The sequence below is a fragment of the Pristis pectinata genome, chromosome 10 (genome assembly GCF_009764475.1).
Source record: "Pristis pectinata isolate sPriPec2 chromosome 10, sPriPec2.1.pri, whole genome shotgun sequence".
NCBI classification, from domain to species: Eukaryota; Metazoa; Chordata; class Chondrichthyes; order Rhinopristiformes; family Pristidae; genus Pristis; species Pristis pectinata.
In genome coordinates, this window is record NC_067414.1 from 4836773 (window position 1) to 4854161 (window position 17389).

The 17389-nt window shown below is 44.6% G+C and overlaps 1 protein-coding gene across 1 annotated transcript in view; it reads left to right on the plus strand.

Moving 5' to 3' along the window:
• Positions 1–17389, plus strand: part of LOC127575302 (CUB and sushi domain-containing protein 1-like) — a 2402828-nt gene that overhangs the window by 2310973 nt on the left and 74466 nt on the right. Inside the window, 1 exon segment of the mRNA XM_052025075.1 lies at positions 12903–13076. Within this exon segment, the coding sequence (XP_051881035.1) occupies positions 12903–13076 (174 nt within the window).

Sequence of the window (17389 nt, forward strand, 5' to 3'; positions counted from 1 at the left end):
GTCTCTGTGGAGGAACTGTGCAGCAACTGGAAACTTCAGTTTTGGATTCATCCGATGCATCATAAACGTAACATGGCAAACCTATCTTCTGAGTTCTTGATTCGTCCTCAAGGGTAGCAAGTGACAATAAATTGTTTATTGAGACATTCAAAGTGCATTCACTCACTCTTTTTGTAAAAATGGGATGTGTAGAAAAGGACTGCTTATTCTGCTCAGAGAGAACAATTAGTGTTAATCACTTTTAATTGAAAAACAGTGGTTCAAAATTCTTCAATGCACTCTTTGAGCTGTTGTGCCAGAGCTAAGCACCTGTTCTTCAAATGTCACTGACTAAAACTTTGGTGTTTTTCTGATTTAATATGTAAGACATTTAAATATACTTGGGACTTACTTTTATATGTACATTCCAGAAGATGTATTTCATTATAGTTGGATCAACTGTCCACATAATGTCACTCTTTCGGGCAACATGGCTGGGATGATCCAGTAGTGTATGTTCGGTTTGCAAGATGGAGTCAGGTTTGGAGAGTAAAGTGTGATGTGGTGGGTCTGACTGCAGTAAGTTGCCCAGAGCATATTCTCATTGTCAGGGACAAAGTAACACTGACTTACAACACCTCTGGTGTACATTCACCTCTGAATGGCAATCAGTGGTGAGAGGGGTGCCACAGGGGTCGGTGCTGTGCCCGCAACTGTTCACGAGATACATTAACGATTTGGAAGAGGGGACCGAGTGTAGCGTGTCTAAGTTTGCTGATGACACTAAACTGAGTGGAAAAGCAAATTGTCCAGAGGATGCGGAGAGTCTGCAGAGAGATGTAGATAGGTTAAGTGAATGGGCAAGGGTTCAATTCTGGCCACTGTCTGTAAGGAGCTTGTACGTTCTCCCCGTGTCTGCATGGGTTTCCTCCGGGTGCTCCGGTTTCCTCCCACATTCCAAAGACGTACGGGTTAGGAAGTTGTGGGCATGCTATGTTGACGCCGGAAGAGTGGCGACACTTGCGGGCTGCCGCCAGAACATCCTACGCAAAAGGTGCCTTTCACTGTGTGTTTCGATGTACGTGTGACTAATAAAGAAATCATATCTTAAGAATTCAAATGATAAGCATTGTAAGAATTGAATTATAAGAATTCAAAATTAACTTGGTTGCTGCAGGAATTAAAAACCACGTAGATTGCATTGGATATCTAATAAATAAACGAGACAAATAATGTTTCAATTGACATTATTACTCATGCCTGCAGACTCTTTTGCCACTGACATGTATTAATGACGCAGCATTCACTTTGCAACTTCATTAAATAAGTCTTGTCGCACTCGAGCTATTACTTTATCTTCATTAGATGTTGCTAAAGACAAATTGCATCTCCTGTGAAGAATAATACATGTGCTTTTCTCAGCCTCATAAACCAGGACACATGTCGTCATGTACCTCACGGCTTTCAGGGATTTTTGTCTCAAGCCCATTGCAGCTGAACTTTCCAAATTCAAGACTTACACTATCATTTGTCACTGCTTGTCTGAATCCAATTAAATATGAACACTTCCATTCACTGTTGAACATAATATTTAACTGTCGGGATATCTTCATTGCCTTTGTACTTCTGAGGGGAAGTGTATTTTATGGGTGGTGACACATTCAATATGTTGCAGAATGTTAACTATACACTACCAGTCTGTCGAACTATATGGGCATACCACTCAACGTACAGGACAGGAAATTGAAGGATGCAGCACCTCTATACGGTTCATACATGCTGCATGTTGGGTCTACTTTGGCAGCTCGGGTGCACTTGACACAGATGAAAACAATGCTCAAGAATCCAATATTGTCTAGAAACGGCCATTCAAGTGGCAGGCCCTTCCCTTACATTCCCACCTGCAGGTACCATGAGATGCGCTAGAGGCGTGTCACTTGCCACTTTGGATTGGGAAGCTCCACAGTTCCTGAAGATGGCCTCTTCAGCAATTGTGGAGATGGCGTTGCTTGGAACATTTTCCATTCTTTCAGGAGAGGAGCATCTCTCTCCTTCTGTGCTTTCTTTTGCCAAGTTCCTCACCATCAGCATCAGAGACTTTTGTATTGGTATTGGTTTATTATTGTCACATGTACCAAGATACAGTGAAAAACTTTTGTATGCGTGCCATCCAGACAGATCATTCCATACATAAGTACATCAAGGTGATACAAAAGCAGAATGCAGAATATGGTGTTGCAGTTACAGAGAAAATGCAGTGCAGGCAGACAACTAAAAGTGCAAGGACCACAATGAGGTAGATTGGGAGATCATAAGTTCATCTATTAGTGTATAAGAGGTCCGTTGGGAGGGTCTGATAATGGCAGGACAGAAGCTGTCCTTGAGACTGGTGGTACGTGCTCTCAAGCTTTTGTATCTTCTGCCTCATGGGAGAGGAGAGAAGAGAGAATGACCTGGGTGGGTGGGGTCTTTGATTATGTTGGCTGCTTTACCGAGGCAGCGAGAAGTGTAGACAGAGTCCATGGAGGGGATGCTGGTTTCCATGATGTACTGAGCTGTGCCCACAACTCTCCGCAGTTTTCTGCGGCCTTGGGCACAGCAAATTGGATACCATGGTGGGATTTCTCGAGCCACTTGTGTGTTCAGCAATATTCTCTGTGGCCTCCCAACCCCTTCAGGAAGGCACTGGTAATGAACAGGCAGCACCAGCTTCTCATGGTCCCAGCAGGCACATACACAGGCATATGCAATGTGGGCCCCTTCACTTGTTTGCCTGTATCTGGGCATTACTGGAACTTTACAGCATGTTATTAACATGCAGTCGTGTAAACATGCTGTAAACGTGGGCAGGCACGGTAGTGTAGCGGTTAGCATAACGCTATTACAGCGCCAGCGACCCTTCTTCAACAGACAACCCGGCCGCTGTCTGTAAGGAGTTTGTACGTTCTCCCCGTGTCTGCGTGGGTTTCCTCCAGGCGCTTCGGTTTCCTCCCACATTCCAAAGACATATGGGTTAGGAAGTTGTGGGCATGCTATGTTGGCGCCGGAAGTGTGGCGACACTTGCGGGCTGCTCCCAGAACACCCTACGCAAAAGATGTATTTCACTGTGTGTTTCGATGTACATGTGACTAATAAAGACATCTTATCTACAGCGGCTAATTAACCTACCAACCTGCACGTGGGTGGAAACCGGAGCACTCGGGAAACCCACATGGTCACAGGGAGAACATGCAAACTCCACACACACAGCACCGGAGGTCGGGATCGAACCCGGGTCTCTGGAGCTGTGAGGCAGCGGCTCTACCAGCTACACCCACAACCACCCCTCAGCTTTCTTTCCTTCCATCTCCTTCCTTTCCTTGGGCAGAGCTTGAAGTTAGTCTGTACCTTTAACACTAATTTTCTTCAATTATCCCCCTGCTTTGCTGTTACTCAGGCCATGGTGGTAGTGCACCTTTCTGAGGTACAATAAAGAGATGACACAGGTTTCACACCATGCACGGTTTTCCCTTTTGATTGTCTCTGTCAATGACAGAAGCTGCTGCAAGCATCACTCCTGGTCCAGCTGAAACCTGCAGTTGGATACAGCAAGATCTGGACCCATGGTTTCTGCATAAACATGCTCAGTGCCAGCAAAAAGCCTCCATGTAGTTCCTGACTTGAATTCAAACAGTCGGCTAGATGCTTTGTTGCCCTGAGATTGCTGCCTGCCTGATCCTGGGATACATTGCTCCTTCCTTGGAGTATTCACACTTGGAGTATCCTAACCCGTACGTCTTTGAAGTGTGGGAGGAAACCGGAGCACCCGGAGGAAACTCACGCAGACACGGGGAGAATGTGTAAACTCCTTACAGACAATGTCTGGAATTGAACCCGGGTCGCTGGCGCTGTAATAGTGTTACACTAACCTCTACACTACTGTGCCTGCCAGTAGTAGGATCTGGGCAAAATTAATGTGAGTGTTGGGGAGAATAAAATGGGTTAGGATAGGTTTAGTACAAAATGGGTGGTTGTTGGTCAGCATGGACTCGATGGGCTGAAGGGCCTGTTTCCACACTGCATCTCCCTCTGATTTTGTGATTTCCAAAATCAGTTGTGATGCAAGCTGAACTTTTAACAAAGCATGAAAAGCCAAGATACTGACAATGCAGCAACTTTAAATCCCAGCACATTACGAGGAGCAAATCCATTTGCCCTCACTGAATCTCAATCTCAAAGGCAATAGCTATCTTGCCAAAAGTAACTTGGAGAAGGCAAAGGCTTCATTTCCACCTCTGCCTCTTTCAGTGTCGTGACAGACATTCAATTTCTCCCAGCCAGAGCAAGCCAACAACAGAGAATTTCAATTATAATATTAATTTATTTCTCACTTATTTTCTCTTGGCAGGCATTTATTACATTTCTAATTACCAATTTATGGATGATAGGACCCATCTTTTTAAAGCAAAATAATATTTGACTGGGACTACAGCACTAATCACACCGAGGAATTCAACTCTTAAGCTGGTCATTTGTACACAACAGCCATGGGAGTTGCTCTCTATTTTTAATTCAGCCATCTTTTGCTAATCCAGTAAAATCCAATTTTACCAGTTTGTTTGCATCTGTGCCACTTTGAGAAGCTGCGTTTTTTTGAGTTTATCGGACTCAAGGCTTGGATCCGTTACTGATGTTGGATAGATAAACAGGGCAAATATCTTGTGTCCAAATACAGAGAACTTTGTTGTTATTTAGTTCCATGGGTAGTGTTGTAAAACAAAGAGACATTGGAGTACAGCTACATCACTGGCTGCAAGTGGCAAGACAGACAGGTTGAAAAGTTGGTAAACTGGTTTATTAAGGGTGCAGGTACAGTGAAAAACTTTGTTTTGCATGCCATCCATACAGATCATTTCATCACATCAGTACATTGAGGTAGTACAAGGGAAAAGCAATAACACAATGCAGAATATAGTGTCACAGTTACAGAGAAAGTGCAGTGCAGGCAGACAATAAGGTGCAACGGCCATGACAAGGTAAATTGTGAAGTCAAGAGGACAGGCACCATAGTGTAGCACTTAACTTTATGCCATTGCAGCGCCAGCGACCCAGATTCAATTCCGGCCGCTGTCTGTAAGGAGTTTGTACATTCTCCCCGTGTCTGCGTGGGTTTCCTCCGGATGCTCCGGTTTCTTCCCACATTCCAAAGACATACAAGTTAGGAAGTTGTGGGCATGTTATGTTGTCGCCGGAAGCGTGGCGACACTTGCGGGCTGCCCCCAGAACACTCTACGCAAAAGATGCATTTCACTGTGCGTTTTGGTGTACATGTGACTAATAAAGAAATCTTATCTTGTAGAAGTGTTTAAAATTATGACAGGCAGAGATAAGGTGGACGGTAACAATCTTATCCCCAGGGTCGGGGAGTCCAAAACTCGGGGACATAGGTTTAGCGTGAGAGGGGAACGATTTAAAAGGGACCTGAGGGGCAACCTTTTCACACAGAGGGTGGTGAGTATATGGAACGAGCTGCCAGAGGAAGTGGTTGAAGCAGGTACAACAGTGTCATTTGAGAAGCACTTCGATAGGTACATGGAAGGGCGGGGTCAGTATGGACTGGTTGGGCTGAAGGGTCTATGTCCATGATATATTGCTCTATGACTCCAGGAGACCCTTTCTTCATGACGTGATTAAAAATAACCTTTCCCCATTAAAGTGCTATGAGGTGCTCCTTGCAAAGATTGAAATGCATAATTGATATTCTGCATCTGAACAAAATAAAAATCATGGTAATATTTTGGTTGGAGTATTTAAAGTAAAGTTCTAAAGCTGGCTTCCAGTAAAAAAAAACTATTTGCTTGAGTTATTTAGAAACTAATTATTTCTCTGCAACTTCAGTACCTTGTTTTTTGTTTCATTAAAAAGCATTATTAACAGAGTAATAATAATTGCAGAGCCTTGATGCAGTTAAATATTACAGGGGACTTCACGTGAGGATTATCAAACAAAATTTTCATATGGAGCTGCTTAAGGGTATATTAGGACAGATAAACTAAGCTTGGTCAAACAGGGAAGTTTTAAGGGCTATCTTAATGGGGAGAAAGAGTGGAATTGGAATTGGTTTCTTCAGAATGAGGTTTATTATCACTGACGTATGTCGGGAAATTTGTTGTTCTGCAGCAGCAGTACAGTGCAAGACATAATGACAAAAAGAATTACTATCAATCAGTTACAAAAATAAATAGTGCAAAAGAGGAATAACGAGGAAGTGTCATGGGTTCATGGACCGTTATTGTCTCTGGTACCGAGGTATTGTGCAAAACTTGTCTTGCATACCGTTCATACAGATCAATTCATTACATAGTGCACTGAGGTAGGACAAGGTTGAAGGAGGCAATCCCAGAGTTTAGGATTGGGGTAGGTGAGAGTGTGGTCAACAGACGTGGAGAACAAGGAATCAAGAATGCAGGAAGGAACAGGTTTCAAGAAGCTCAATGGTCAGTCAAAGTCAAGTTTATTGTCATCTGCACAAGTCCATGTGTGCACAGGTGCAATGAAAAACTTACTTGCAGCAGCATCACAGGTACACAGCATCAGATAAGCAGCATTCACAACAAAAACATAAATTAAACATAAATTATACCCAACTTTTACAAGAAAGAAGTCACTTTTAGTACAATGTGGTCATAGTGTTGCTGAACTGCAGTGATTAGGGTTGTGCAGGTTGGTTCAAGACCAAATGGTTGAAGGGAATCAGAATCAAAATCAGGTTTATTACCTCTGACTTATATGTGGTGAAATTTGTTGTTTTGCAGCAGCAGTACGGTGCAAAGATTTAAAAATTGCTATAAGTTACAAAATAAATCAATAGTGCAAAAGAAAGGAATAACAAGGTAGTGTTCATGGACTATTCAGAAATCTGATGGTGGAGGGGAAGAAGCTGTTCCTAAATCATTGAATGTGGGTTTTCAGGCTCCTGTACCTCCTCCCTGATGGTAGTAACGAGAAGAGGGCACATCCTGGATGGTGAGGTTCCTGAGTGAGGAATGGCGGTCTCTTGAGGCACCACCTCTTGAAGATGTCCTCGATGGTGGGGAGGGTTGTGCCCGTGATGGAGCTGGCTGAGTCTACAACCCTCTGCAGCCTCTTGCGATCCTGCCCATTGGAGCCTCCATACCAGGCAGTGATGCAACCAGTCAGAATGCTCTCCGCTGTACATCTGTAGAAATTTGCAAAAATCATTGGTGACATACCAAATCTCCTTAAACTTCCAATGAAGTAGAACTGCTGGTGTGCCTTCCTCGTGATGGCATCAATGTACTGGGCCCAGGATAGATCCTCCGAGAAGTTGACGCCCAGGAACTTGAAGCTGCTCACCCTTTCCACTGTTGACCCCTCAGTGAGGACTGGTGTGTGTTCGCCCGACTTCCCCTTCCTGAAATCCACAATCAATCCCTTGGCCTTGCTGACATTGAGTGCAAAGTTGTTGTTGTGACACCACTCAACCAACCAATCTATGTTACTCTCTTGAACCTGGTGGGACTTCAGGCTTCTGTACCTCCTGCCCGATGGTAGCTTCAAGAAGATGGCATGGCCCCCGTGGTGGAGATCTTTGATGATGGATGTTGCCTTCTTGAGGCAGCACCTCCTGTATACTACCGATGGTGGGGAGGGATATGCCCGTGATATATTGGGCTGATCCACTGCTCCCTGCAGCTTGTTATGTTCCTGCACATTCTAATTCCCGTCCCAGACCACGATGCAGCCTGTCAGGGAGGATTATTGAGATGTGAAGGGTGAAAAATGGTAGTTAGAAAACAAATGGAAGTATTATTGCAAGTATCACGTGGGGATGCTGAGGAAATAGGGTGTGGTGAAAGGCAGAATACGAGGAGTTCAAATTATGTGGGGTGTCAGGTGAGAGACTGGCCAGGAAACCATTGGAATGGTCAAGTCCAGAGGTAACAAAGGCACGTTCTTGGTCAGGACAGAGATAGGAAATGTTATAGAGATGGAGGCATGGCACTTTAATCAAGCAGAGGGCAGGCACGGTAGTGTAGCAGTTAGCGCAACACTATTACAGTGCCAGCAACCCGGGTTCAATTCCGGCCGCTGTCTGTAAGGAGTTTGTACGTTCTCCCCGTGTCTGCGTGGGTTTCCTCCGGGTGCTCCGGTTTCCTCCCACATTCCAAAGACGTACGGGTTAGGAAGTTGTGGGCATGCTATGTTGGCGCCGGAAGCGTGGTGACACTTGCGGGCTGCCCCCCAGAACACTACGCAAAAGATGCTTTTCACTGTGCGTTTCGATGTACTAATAAAGCTATCTTATGTTACTGAGCACTTATCGCTGTGTAAAAAAAAGGCATCAAGTTCACAAATAGTCTGGATAACCTAAACGTAGACTGCCTGGAAGATATTGGAGTCAGAGCCTTTATGTGTCTTTGAAAGGATCAAATCACATTTCTCTTTATTTGTGAACTCGGTGTGTGTTAGTTTATGGAAGAAATATTAATAATTCCAAGCTATCTAATTACTAGGAGTATTAAATACACATTTGCTCAAGGATGTTCGTTATCTACCATTGGAGACGTTATTTTCCATGACATCACATTCAGCACACAGAAAAGATGGTTTTCACAATGCTTTGAACAAGAAGGGTTTGTGTCAATTCTTGTCATCTTCTGACAAATCACAATGTTTCTTTGCTTCTTCTTGCTGTGGCCATCAGCTTCTTCTGAGAGATCTGAATCCTGTTTCTCTCTCTCTCTCTCACCATATCCTTTAATCCCTTCTCAGAGATCTCAATCCCATTTGACCACCACTCACCACATCCCTCAATCCCTTCGGTTAAGTTCAAGTCCCACTTCCTTCCTACACAACATATCCTTTAATCCCTTTCGATAGGTCTCAATCTCACTTTTCTAACTCTCAATATATCCCTCATTCTTTCTAGATAAATCTCAATGCCCCACACCATCCTCTTTGCTTCAGAAATGTATCCAAATATTTACTGAACTCATCCATGATCTCTTCTTCGACAGGTGTCCTTTGTGATTTCCTCCACAGCAAAGTTCTTTGTTCTCATTCGAACCTGCATTCATAATTTTCTAAGTAATAAGTGTTGCTCTCTGATGTTTAACTCCATCACTACAGTGAGCAATTTTCCTTTATTAGCTTGATAACTCCTCTTCATAATCCTAAACCATATCAGATCCTGAAATATATTGTAAACACTTTACCATTTCTCTGCACGACTGTGTGGCCAGATTCTGCTCTAACTCCATCTACAAGTTTGCAGACAATACCACCGTTGTATCTCAAACAGCGATGAGTCAGAGTACAGGAAGGAGATAGAGAGCTGAGTGGAATGGTGTCATGACAACAACCTTTCCCTCAATGTTAACAAAACTAAAGAGCCAGTCATTAACTTCAGGAAAGGGAGCACCTGTCCACATCAATGGTGCTGAGGTCGAGAGGGTTGACAGCTTCAAGTTCCTGGGAGTGAACATCACCAACAGCCTGTCCTGGTCAAATCACGTAGATGCCACGGCCAAGAAAGCTCACCAGCACCTTTACTTCCTCAGGAGGCTAAAGAAGTTCGGTTTGTCCCCTTTGGCTCTCACCAACTTTTATTGATGCGCCATAGAAAGCATCCTATCTGGATGTATCACGGCTTGGTACGGCAACTGCTCTGCCCAAGACCACAAGAAGCTGCAGAGAGTTGTGGACACAGCCCAGCGCATCACGGACACCAGCCTCCCCTCCTTGGACTCTGTCTTTACGTCTCATTGTCTTCGTGCAGCAGCCAGCATAATCAAAGACACCACCCACCCGGGTCATTCTCTCTTCTCTACTCTTCTATTGGGTAGAAGATACAGGAGCCTGAGGGCACGTACCACCAGACAAGGATAGCTTCTACCCCACTGTGATAAGACTATTGAACGGTTCCCTTATACAATGAGATGGACTCTGACCTCATGATCTACCTTGTTGTGACCTTGCACCTTATTGCACTGCACTTTCTCTGTAGCTGTGACACTTTACTCTGTACTGTTATTGTTTTTACCTGTACTACATCAATGCACTCTGTACTAACTCAATGTAACTGCACTGTGTAATGGATTGACCTGTACGATTGGTATGCAGGACAAGTTTTTCACTGTACCTCAGTACAAGTGACAATAATAAACCAATGCCAATAAAAGAGAACACAGAACGGTACAGCACAGGAACAGGCCCTTTAGCCCACGATGGTGTGCTGAACTAATTAAGCTAATGATGGTAAATTGGTTTATTGTTGTCACATGAACCAATGCGCAGTGACAGGTACCCTGTCACTTGTAAGGACGCCATCCCCTTCTCCCAGTCCCTCCGCCTCCGCCGCATCTGTTCCCATGATGAGGCTTTCCACTCCAGGACATCCGAGATGTCCTCCTTTTTCGGTGACCGGGGTTTCCCTTCCACCACCATCAATGCTGCCCTCACCCGCATCTCCTCCACTTCCCACACGTCTGCCCTCACCCCCTCCTCCCCCCCAACATAACAGGGACAGGGTTCCCCTTGTCCTCACCCACCACCACATGAGCCTCCGCATCCAACACATCATTCTCAGCAACTTCCGGCACCTCCAATGGGATCCCACCACCAGGCACATCTTCTCCTCACCCCCTCTCTCTGCATTCCGCAGGGACCGCTCTCTCCACGACTCCCTTGTCCACTCATCTCTCCCCACCAATAACCCCCCCGGCACTTATCCCTGCAACCGCACCAAGTGCTACACCTGTCCCTACACCTCCTCCATCACCACCATTCAGGGTCCCAGACAGTCCTTCCAGGTGAGGCAGCGCTTCACCTGCGAGTCCGAGGGGGTCACTTATTGTATCCGGTGCTCCCGGTGCGGCCTCCTGTACGTCGGTGAGACCCAACGCAGATTGGGTGACTGCTTCGTCGAGCACCTTCGTTCCGTCCGCCGCAACAGCCAGGACCTCCCGGTGGCCGCCCACTTCGATTCCACATCCCACTCCCACACTGACGTGTATGTCCGCGGCCTCCGCTACTGCCACGTTGAGGCCAGGCGCAGGTTGGAGGAACAACACCTCATATTCCGCCTTGGGACTCTCCAACCTGATGGCCTCAACATCGATTTCTCCAACTTCTGGTAACCCCTCCCCTTCTTTTTCTTCCCGCCCCCTCCCCCCAACTCCTTTGTCTTCCCTTATTCCTGTGGCTCCCTTCCCCCACCTTGATGACCTGCCCCTCTCCTCTCCTCCCCTCCCCCATCCTTTATTCCACGGTCCACTGCCCTCTCCTACCGGATTCCTTCTTCTTCAGCCCTTTTTCCTCTTCTACCGATCACCTCTCAGCTTATTGCATCTTCCCCTCCCTCCCCCCACCCACCTCCCTTCCCCCTCTCACCTGGACTCACCTGTCACCTGGACTCACCTGTCACCTGAACTCACCTGTCACCTGCCAGCCTGTGCTCCTCCTCCTCCCCCCACCTTCTTATTCTGGCTTCTGCCCTCTTCCTTTCCGGTCCTGATGAGGGGTCTCGGCCCGAAACGTCGACTGTTTATTTCCCTCCACGGAGGCTGCCTGACCCGCTGAGTTCCTCCAGCACCTTTTGTGTGTTGCTCCAGATTCCAGCATCTGCAGAATTTCTGTGTCACAGTGAAAAACTTGTCTTCCATCCCATTCATACACACCAACGCCTAACTAAACTCATCCCTTCTGCCCACACTTGGTCCATATCCTTCCATTCTCTGCAGGTTTATGTGCCTACCTCAGGGCCTCTTAATTGCCTCTACCGTATCTGCTTCCACCACCACCCCTGGCAGTGATTAAAGTATTGAGTATTTCTGCATTAGTACCATGGAGTATAATTCCAAGCCCAAAATTTGCACTCCAGAGGAATTACATCTTTTAACACCTTAAAATGACAAGATAAGTCTCTATTTCTGTTCTAACATTATTTAAGTATTACTCATTGCATAATGCATGGGTTATGACGCATTGACCTTCATACCACTGGACATTCTTTTTAAACAATTGAAACAGCTGCTGATAATGTGAGTACTTAAGGACAGTGCAACTGTTTTGAGAAGATTCATCAAAAGGGAATAATAATTGACCTTATTCTCTTCCAATACTGCCATCGCTTTGAGCATAGACATGATCTCAGGATGGAGAAACAACGTAATTTTCTTTCTCCTTTCGAAGTGAGATCCATTTCGTAAGTAAAACAGTTCTGCCAATGGCTCCGACGTTGAAAGGAAATCCTGTTTGCTGGTGAGAATTTCAGCCCCAATTCTTGCATTTTTGGGACGACAGACTTGGTTTCTCAAAATCTTTTGTGTCTTTTGTTTCTCAAAATCTTTTGTGTCTTTTGTTTCTTTTTACTACTTGCCTGAGATGATGGGCTAAATCATTCATCAAGTGTTGCGTGAATGATATTTGATATTTTTTCCATATTTTTGAATGTTCTTAATAAGCTTGTCCATCTCTTATTCTCCAGTAATGAAGAAGGGTATGAAACTGACTGGAGCAGTGTATGTTTGCAGTTTTTTCTTCAGCACCTGCATTATTTAGCTTATTACTTTCTGAGTATTGCTGCAATATTAATAATAGCTCTGAAGCATTTTTCAATTGAAACCAATTATTCTTTGCACTTCAGGTTTAATAGTTTGTATCCTGTGAATATTTTAGGTTTAATTGGACTGCCACAGTTTTAAATGTCCTCTGCAATCAGTAATATTGGTGATGTGAAAGGTCAGCTGTTTATTTCTGCAAATTTATTACGATCATTTTCAAATGTAGCAGATGACTTGTTGTTCCTTGTAGCAACATATCCAATAGTAGTTGAGGGGTAAAGTATTAAGGATAGCTTTGTTTGTTTTACAACAGATAGAGTGATTTTGGCTCTGATGAAGGTGGTTTTATTTTCCAGCGATTTCATGTAAACACCCCGGAGTTCCAGTAAATGGCCAGCTTTTCGGAGACAAGTTTGCCTTTGGGTCTGTAGTTCGTTACTCCTGTGGTGGATCTCGAACTGTGATTGGAAATGACACCCGCGTTTGTCAAGAGGACGGTCACTGGAGTGGCTCTCTCCCACATTGCTCAGGTACCATTCACAAATAGTATTGGAATGGCTTTGTCTCGAATGAAGTCTACTAGAATCTGCAGGAATTTCAGGAGGATTTAGAACATCGAACATTACAGCACAGTGTGGCAGGCACGGTAGTGTAGTGGTTAGCATAACGCTATTACAGCGCCAGCGAATCGGGTTCAATTCCGGCCAATGTCTATAAGGAGTTTGTACGTTCTCCCCATGTCTGCGTGGGTTTCCTCCGGGTGCTCCAGTTTCCTCCCACATTCTAAAGATGTACGGGTTAGGAAGTTGTGGGCATGCTATGTTGATGCCGGAAGCGTGGCGACACTTGTGGGCAGCCCCCAGAACACTCTACGCAAAGCTGCATTCCACTGTGTGTTTCAATGTACATGTGACTAACAAAGATATCACGTAGATACTACCAATGTGCCCGCGATGTACTGGGCTGAGTCCACTCCTCTCTACTACTTATGAGTATGCTGAGTCAGGATGGTATCACATGAGAAGAGGGACTTGCTGCAAACTGTGTTGGAAAATGATGAGCAACCTTGGAACCACACTTCAGTATAAATCATCACCTTTGAAGAGCAGACAGAACAAAGCCAGCACTTTTAGAACAATCACAGCCTTGAGTTATAGACAGGACACAGCTCGCACTTCAAGAACAGGTGAGAGAAAGCTACCACTTGTAGAAACACAAAAGTTATTGGCCCAGAATTTCTGGTAATTGGTAAATTGGTTTGTTTTGTCACTTGTACCGAGGTACAGTGAAAAACTTATCTTGCATACTGTTCATACAGATCAATTCATTGCATGGTGCATCGAGGTAGTACAGGGTAAAACAACAGAATGCAGAATAAAGTGTAACAGTTACAGGGAGAGTGGACAATAAGGTGCAAGGTCATAATGAGGTAGACTGTGAGGTCAAGATTCTATCTTATTGGACTAGGGAACCATTCAAAAGTCTTATAACGGCAGGATAGAAGCTGTCCTTGAGAAGCTGTTCATGATTACACTGTGAATTATGGCAGCTCCAAGCATCCACACACGTGCAGATGTTGCTGTCAGTGGTATTGGGATTAGTTTATTATTGTCACTTGTACCGAGATACAGTGAAAAAATTGTCTTGCATACCGATCGTACAGGTCAACTCATTGCACAGTGCAGTTACATTGAGTTAGTGCAGAGTGCATTGAGGTACGACAGGTAAAAACTCAATGCACTCTGTACTAACTCAACGTAACTGCACTGTGGAATGAATTGACTGGATATATTGCCTGGCCACAGGTCCCCTTGCATCCTTTGTCAATGTGATCAATAAGGAAGCTGTAACTAAATTGTTAATGGTGTGGTTGGTTATTATTCCTCATGAACCTCTTCTCTTGCTCGGAAAACTTATTTTTGAGCCTTCATTAGTCGGGGTATTGCACTGGTCGGACCACACTTGGAGTATTGTGGTCAGTTCTGGTCGCCTCATTATAGGAAGGATGTGGAAGCTTTAGAGAGGGTGCAGAGGAGATTTACCAGGATACTGCCTGGGTTGGAGAGCATGTCTTCTGAGGATAGGTTGAGCGAGCTCGGGCTTTTCTCTTTGGAGAGGAGGAGGATGAGAGGTGACTTGATAGAGGTGAACAAGATGATGAGGCATAGATCGAGTGGACAGTCAGAGACTTTTTCCCAGGGCGACAATGGCTAACACGAGGGGACATAACTTTAAGGTGATTGGAGGAAGGTATAAGGGGGATGTCAGGGGTAAGTTTTTTACACAGAGAGTGGTGGGTGCGTGGAACGCACTGCCTGCAGAGGTTGTGGGGGCAGATGCATCAGGGACGTTTAAGCGACTCTTAGATAGTCACATGAATGATAGAGAAATGGGGGGCTATGTGGGAGGGCAGGGTTAGATAGATCTTAGAGCAGGAAAAAATTTCGGCACAACATTGTGGGCCAAAGGGCCTGTACTGTGCTGTAATGTTCTATGTTCTATGAGTGATATCTAATTGTGTCAGAATAATTATTTCAATATTTCATAGACTTGAAATTAATTTTAATTTTAAATGTTAATTTATGATCCCTCTGCTTCTACCCCAATCCCCTGTGTGAAGTCCAATCTTTGTCGTGCTCTGTGCAAAATACTTGATAAGCTATAAAAACAGAGATGCTTACTTTCTGTCTGTTGGGACTCTTCAACATGATTGGTCAGTTTGATGACATCAGAGCAAATGAAAGCCACAGAATCCCTGCAGGACAGGGACAATCTATACCACAAAGCCTGCTGATTCCTTGTAGGCACGTTCCTTCTTGGTCTGTGGCAAGATGCATTTGTTTTTCAGTGACTGGAAAAGTCATGGATGGCTAATAAAGTAAAATCTCAAGTTCCTGCAAATGATATCTGAACAGAATATCTAAAATAGGAACACCTCTATTTAGCATGATGACTGTCCTGAAATAAAATCCATACCACATTTTGGTAATTGGTTTGTTATTGTCACGTGTACCGAGGTACAGTGTTTTGCATGCCATGCTACAGATCATTTCATCACATCAATACATCGAGGTAGTACAAGGGAAAAGCAATAACAGAATGCAAAATATAGAAGCTGTCCCTGAGCCTGGTGGTACGTGCTTTCAGACTTTTGTATCTTCTGTCTGATGGGAGGGGGGAGAAGAGAGAATGTCTGGGGTGGGTGGGGTGTTTGATTACGTTGGCTGCTTTACTGAGGCAGCGAGAAGTGTAGACAGAGTCCCTGGAGGGGAGGCTGGTTTCCGTGACATGCTGAGTTGTGTCCACAACTCTCTGCAGTTTCTGGGGCAGACCAGTTGCCATACCAAGCCGTGATGCATCAGGATAGGATGCTTTCTATGGTGCATCGATAAAAGTTGGTGACCGCCAACAGGGACATGCCGAATTTTCGTTGCCTCCTGAGTAACTGACAGACTTTAGTAAAATAGACCAAGAGCAGCATGGTAGCATAGCGGTTAGCATAACGCTATTACAGCGCCAGCGACCAGGGTTCAATTCCCGCCGCTGTCTGTAAGGAGTTTGTACGTTCTCCCCGTGTCTGCGTGGGTTTCCTCCGGGTGCTCCGGTTTCCTCCCACATTCCAAAGACGTACGGGTAGGTTGACATGAGTGTAATTGGGCAGCGTGGGCTCGTTGGGCCGGAAGGGCCTGTTACTGTGCTGCAAAAGTAATGTTTTAAAGTTTTTAAAAAAAGATTAGTAGAATTGTAGTGCTTAAAAAAAAGTAACACAGCCACCAATATTCCTGTAGGTTTTACCTGCACTGAGCAGATAATAATGTGAAATAATGAGTGCTGTTAGGAAGCAAAAATCACCACTCCCTGGGCAATTAAAAAGAAATACCATGGGGGATTACTAGTCAGCATGTTGCCTTGTTGACTTAGATAATTATCAGGAAAATGCTTCCAGTGCATTCTTCCAGTAATTCAGGGGCTTGTCTTAATTCTGAAACCTCATCACTGCTCACACAGCAAGGTGCTGCTGTTCCTCACTGTTCTGAACAACTGGGGCTGTGATTCTGAACCATCTAGGCAGTTGGAAGAATTGACCCTGGTGAGCATTGACATGCCGCATAGTCTTTCTTGGTTTCCAAAGTTTTAAGGAACTTGATGTAATTAAGACTATTAAACTGCGAATAAATAATGAACACTATTTAAGACCTTCATATTAGGAACATTAAACATAGAATTGATGGGAGGATTTGAGATGGTGACGTCTACTTTACTTTGATTGTATTTCTTTCTATTTGCCAAAATGGATTAATTATTCTTCATTCTCAGGAGTCATTGAAGTGATTTTGCTTGGCATTCCCCAGCAGAAGATATCTACCCTATTATCAGTTTCATATTGCATACCACAATAAAAAGCATGTTGTAAAGGAAGAGAAACATTCAACAGTGTTATGCTAAATACTACATGATGCCACGTTGAATAAAATTGGCTGTGTCTTGGCTTCAAGTTGAGAGCCTAATCTCGCAACCAACTTGCACTTCCTTGGGCTGGCTTATATCGCCTACAAATGTTGTGCACTGTGACTCCAGTAGACTTAAGATGTTCTACTGCACCGAATCCGTCATGAGGGAGGGTGAACAACACCTGCACACCTGTGAGAGGGGACACAGGGGATTGCAGGCAGTATAGAGGAGATCTTTGTAAGGGAGCTCCCTATCAGGGTGTGTGCAGGAGGCCTTTCAGGAACCTGAATAGAGTGCTAGAAGAAGACAAATGGTATTACAGGCTCAGCATGCCCATCTTCAAGTACCTTGTGCTTTCAGATGTAACAGAATCGGAATCAGGTTTATTATT